Source organism: Neltuma alba, unplaced genomic scaffold (genome assembly GCF_004799145.2).
Source record: "Neltuma alba isolate B1F8T4 unplaced genomic scaffold, ASM479914v2 tig00004863_pilon, whole genome shotgun sequence".
Taxonomy (NCBI): Eukaryota; Viridiplantae; Streptophyta; class Magnoliopsida; order Fabales; family Fabaceae; genus Neltuma; species Neltuma alba.
In genome coordinates this window covers 8285-14222 of record NW_021633886.1, presented here as the reverse complement: position 1 = coordinate 14222, position 5938 = coordinate 8285, and the positions used below count along the sequence as shown (strand labels likewise).

At 32.5% G+C, this 5938-nt stretch overlaps 1 protein-coding gene across 1 annotated transcript; it reads left to right on the top strand.

The window, feature by feature from the left end:
- The first annotated feature begins 1731 nt into the window (after nt 1-1731).
- Nucleotides 1732-2157, top strand: LOC114746000 (uncharacterized). Its single transcript, XM_028934178.1, has one exon. The coding sequence runs from the start codon at nt 1732-1734 to the stop codon at nt 2155-2157; it is 426 nt and encodes a 141-aa protein (XP_028790011.1).
- The last annotated feature ends 3781 nt before the right edge of the window (nt 2158-5938 follow it).

The following is a 5938-nucleotide window of genomic DNA, read 5'->3' as shown; positions in this document are numbered from 1 at the left end:
TGTATATCTGCCCTTGCATTACTGTCATGAGGTTTTGATCTTTACCTGTGTACATAAGGTCAGGTTCATTTTGTGTGATAGATACACAAATATGATCTGAAAGGATAGTTTCTGTGAGTTATTATGAAAGAGGTACAACACCATACACACACCCGCGCCTATATGTGTAAGCTAGGAGCTGATCGGAAAAAAGGATGAAGATAAACATTAACAGTAAGTTTTATCTCCTTAGGTGAGATTGTCTCTGTGAATCCTATGACTTTATTATGCTCTATCAATAGTTAAATCCTTAGATAAATTGTTAATGGAAAAATCATGCACAGTAACTTCATTCAATATTCTATTCGATTTTCTTCTGCATCTTATCATGGCATCAACTTTGCATGGTACTACCCTCAATCCTAATTATAAGACTTAGTTGACTAATTTGAGAAAATTAAGGAAGTAAGTTAAGTTAGTTATTTATAATAAATAAGTATTGTCATTTTTAAAATATCCTTACTAATTAAGTGTATTGGTTAAAACTATTATTATTAGAAGGACTATCTTAAAAAAAATACATAAATATGATAGATAAAATGGATTGAGGTCTTATAATTAGGACCAAACTAAAAGTCAAGCATGGTCTTATATTAAAGAGCGGAGGTAGTATCTAATTTATACACTTAAGTCGATAAAAATTAAGTCCTTGCCTGTGAATATGTTTTATTTAGGAGTGATTTTACTAGAAGAGACTTTAAAATTAAACTTCTTGGTGATGAGTTGGAAAATTGCCTACTCATAGAAACGTGTGTGTGAGTGAGAAAGACGGGTAATAGGCGGGTAGCGTTGGCAGGCAGTTACCACCTGATGGCCACATGCGAAGGCGTGAAGTTTGTCATTCGTTGTTGTGTAGCAAAAAGGTCGGAAGTTTGAACAGTGCTGATGCTGAAAATTGGCAGTTACTCCAAAAACATCGCTCTTCAAAACAGTCGTGTAGAGCTTCTTGATCGGGATCAAGTCGCATTCCTGCCTCGTCCTTTCTTCTTCAATCAACTTATTCTAATTCATGACACGAGCTTTTTAGTCAAACCACGCTGATATCCAATAATATAGATATATACTCGTGGAAACAAAAAATCAGACAAGTATCTTTGCTCCTATATATATAAAGTTCATGTGATTTCGATGAAAGCCCTTTTCTATTCTAATTTAATTTGGATGGGAAATGTCCACACAAATCTGAAAAAAAATTAATCGGTCAAATATAATTTTTTTTATTTGGACAATAATGCAGGATATAAAATTGGCCCGATGGATGTGGATTGGATCAGATAAAGACGATGGGGTCATTAATTACTTTTCAGCACATGCTGGGCGAAAGTTGACTCCCATGTGCTTGAGACAAGATCCACTGGTTATAGCTAATTAATATTGTCTATTTGGGATTAATATAGTCGGACAAAATTAGGGCACGCTAACTGTATCGGATTTATAATATAACTAACAACTATTGGTTCAGTTAGTAAGGAGTCAGCTTATAACCTACAAAATCATGAGTTCAAGTCATACTACTAATGTGAAAACCTTGTTAGAGAGTGATCTGTAAGTATTTCTGTAAGTGTCTTTGAACCTAGAGGCTTCCTTTAATCCTTGTGAGTTAGATTAAACAAGCTTTTAACCTCAGGCCGAAAGGTTTTGTTAGAGCGGAAAGCTTGCTTTAAGTATTTTATCTGAAAATTAAATAATGCAATGCTAAATGGACCTTTGTTTTTTTGGTACAAAAATGGACCTTTTGTTGAACAAGGAATTAAAAATATTGGACCTCCGCATGTTTGGAAGTTATGGTGCTGGAGAAATAAGGCGGCGTTTGACCCTGATTTGCAGCGACCTGCTGAACCTCTGATGGCCGTTAAAAACAGTTGGAGAAACTGTATAATGAGACCTGAATCTGATAAGAGTTGCAAAGATGCGGCTTTTGGTAGCTCTGTTTGGAGCCCACCTCCTTGTGGATGGATTAAATTGAATATTGATGGAGCTATGGATCGCAGATCAGGCATGGCAGGGTGTGGAGGTGCTTTTAGAGATCCAAATGGGACATGGATGGCTGGATTCTCCCACGATATTGGATTATGTAGTGCGTTTGAGGCTGAAGAGTGTGCTTTGTTTAAAGGGTAGAAGATGGCAGAACCTCGGTTTTAAGAAATTAATGGTGGAATCTGATGCTAGAGAATTGGTGGATAATTGGGCTTTGCTCTTTTGTATAAAAAAAAAAAGGATCTCTATTGGAAGGCCCAAATACTGAAGTTCAACAGCCCAAACAGAAATACTATTTTTTATAGCTCATTATCACCAGCTTCCAAGTCACTCAGTTTTTATTCAGATAATTTATGCAACTAGATTATTGTCCTCTATATCTGTTAGCAAATATTAAAAATTTAGAGCCATGCTGAACTTGTATGGCGAAATATTAAATTTGACATTTTTTGTCAATAAAAAAAAAAATAACGTTACTGGTTAGTAAATGTGTGTAATAAACTTTAAAAAAATTGTGAAGATCTTGAAAAAACAGTAAATTAAAATGAATTACAGCTTTACTTGAAAATTATAATCATAATCACCGCGGAACAAGATTGAGATAAAATTGACAGGAATAAATCAAGATGGCATGAACGTTGATCCAAACGAGAACAAGTGCATATATGTGGATTACCTAAATTATATTATATAGGCCATTCATTATTATCGAGCTGAGAATAAAGAAGAGAGTCAAGAGACCACTTGTGTACCAACAATAGGTCTTATTTTATTATGTGAAATAAGTTACATAAATTATACCACTATGTTTCTTATTATAAGTCACTTGTACTCCAAAAGTTTGTTTCAAAATATAAGTCACTTGTAGTATAATTAATGATTTTTTTTAATTTTACCCCTATTAATTTAATAAAAGATTAATTAATCTCTTTCTCAACTTTTCATTTCCTATGCAATCCATCTACTCACTCCCTCTCTCTCTCTCACTCAACTTTTAATAAGGGTAAATATGAAAAAAAATAGTTAATTTAATATATTTATTGGTTTGCAGGTCTGGGATACAAGTGACTTATAATAAAAAACAAAGTGGTACGATATTATTATGCTTTGTCAATAACTAAATATTTTAATAAATTATTAATACAAATCTCATTCGATAATGTTACCAGCTTTTCTTTATTGCTGTTGGAATATAATTTATGGAGGAAAAAAATGATAATTACGCAGGACAGACACACATGGACTAGCCGCTACGCATATGTTGTACTTGTGACTATTATTGTTTTAGTTCTTAATATAAGGGTTACTTAATTAATTTAAATAGATTAGATAAGTAAAATAAATTACTTAATTTTTATAGTTTTTCAAAAAAATATCATTCTAACACTTCAAAAAATATGTTTTATATTTAGAATAAAATCAATTTCATAATTTACTTTTATATTTTCCGCAAAAAAAATAATTTTTATATTTAGAATTAGAAGGGTATTTTTATTTTTATTATTCAGTACTCCATCTACGAGAAGGACGCACAGGAACATTAATTAATTTGCTTCAGAATGAATGTTTTGCACTCCTTTCCCGGCTATGTTGCAGTCAGCCTTGCATCAACAACGCACAACACCATGCCCCTAGGCCACTTGACTGCCCCAGGAGTGACAGGCCAAAACCCCCAACTCTCATTTTCTCACATTTTATTTTCCCCCACGCACACACTCTCGCTCAAACACCACTAATTAATAATTACTACCAATTTATTGTTGGCCAAAACTTACTATAAATTTATTACTGTTTATTATACTCTTTTAGTTCTTTTATTTAAAGAGCAGGGAGAGAAAGTGTGAAGTTAAAAATCATTAAGTTTTAAAAAAGACTTAATAAGATTAAGGGTTTTTCTTGACTTAAATAAAAGTCATTGAAAGTAATTTGTAAACATGAATGACTTTTGCCACCCCTTTTTTTCTTCGTGCCAAGAAACTTCTTATGAATTGTGCACAGCTCATGCTCATCTGAACTTTGTATACATCATATCAACCCAATGCAATTACCTCTGGTCTCATTTATAAGTTGAAAAAATTTAATATTTATTAACTATACTTGAAATTTAAAAAAAAAATCTTATCTTGCTCGTATTAAATACATTATCAAAATTTTTTCCTGTATGCCATAAAATATGATTAGTGTGTTGTAGGTACAGCTTACATACATAGGTCATCTTTGTACTGCAAAGCAAAAATGCACATCCTGCCCTTGCAATTGCATATGATATAATATTAGAAAAATTTTACAAAAAAAATTTAAAATTACTAAATCTCAAATATAAAACAAGGGCAAAAATGTGTTGTTTTTTCACAAATTCGGTGTTATTAGAATCTATTATAATGTTGTTATCAAACATAATAACACAAGATTTACTAATTTAAAGTTTTTTTCCTGAGATTATCCTATAATATTAATCAAATGATAAAGGAATCCCCAAAGGAGAAAGGAAAGGGCAATGACAGAGCTGAAACTGTCTTTTGGAGGCTGTAGGAGTCAAGTTGAGGTGAAGATTCCAAGAATATATATTAGATGCAGCGACAAGCATTGGCCAAACTTCATTAGTTTATTCTGATTCATCCCCATCTCTTGTGTTAAATTAACAACGTCCCAATCTTATCATCTTCTAATGTTTTCATGCCATTCGTACTGACTCACAATAGAATGGTTGTATATATCCATATATATAAATAAATATAGTGGATGATTACTTCTTTTGTTTGTGTGTTTTTTTATTCGACGTCGAGATCAATGCCTCACAGAAATATGGGATTGGACGAACAAAAGAAATGGCATTAACGGCGGCGTCGTGCTTCATGACATATGAATAATGCAGTAATCTAGAAAGCTTCATCGTAAAACATGTCTTGGTTTCTATATGGGGAAAAGGGGCACACACACGGGGAGTAATGCTCATTTTAATTGGAACACATAAATATATAGGAGGGATCAGAAAAAAACAACCAACCTCAATCGAACCTCCGCTTCTCAGCGATTATTCTTAGGAAAATTAAAGGCAAGTTTGAATATAATATACTCTTCTGATCCTAAATATAAATTTTTTTTATACTATAATTTATATTATGAGATGAGTTATAACTGAAAGAAAAAATATATAAAATTGTCTCTTAGAATTTGAATGCAAACATTTTTGAAGTCAACTCCTCTCGGACATTGTTGTTGATATACACAGCCGGCGAAGGCACACAAAAGCAGAGAGTTACAGCTCAATCCCAACCGGCCTAGTCAAGTGTTTTGGTAGATTATAGCTAGTCTTAGGCTTGGGCTGGCAAGCCACTAAGCTATATGATATGCCACCTCTCTGGGATTGAGTGATTCGGGAATGAACGTGTTTAGATTTGCTTTTACAGAATTATTTGGATTAGTTTTTGAGGGAAAAAAAGGATGTCGGGGGAATTAATCACTTTCAAAAGGCTGTGCCGGTGAGTTATTTAATCCAAACCAATATGATTTTTTGTGAGAGGAGAGGGGAGGGGGGAATCTAGTTTTCATTTTAGATGGAAGCGTTGAGTGAACCTTGATTTTGATTAAAAAGCACTTTTTCAGTTCTTTCAATCACATGAAATGCCCATTCAGCTAGCATTACACATCAAAATGTTACCTGTGATGCTTAATATGAGTAAGTAAATTAAAAAAATTTATTAGGTTAGTTATTTTTAACAAATATGAGTTAAAGTATCATTTTAATCATTATTACTTCTAGATTAAGACCTTCTTAATACATGTAATCAATATGAATACTTTATAAAATGAATTATAATTTTAAAAGACAATGAATTGAGATCTTATATTTAGGATCAAATGCAATTATCAATTAGCTTGAGTATTAAGGATTATAATAAGAGCTTTTCATTGCTACGTT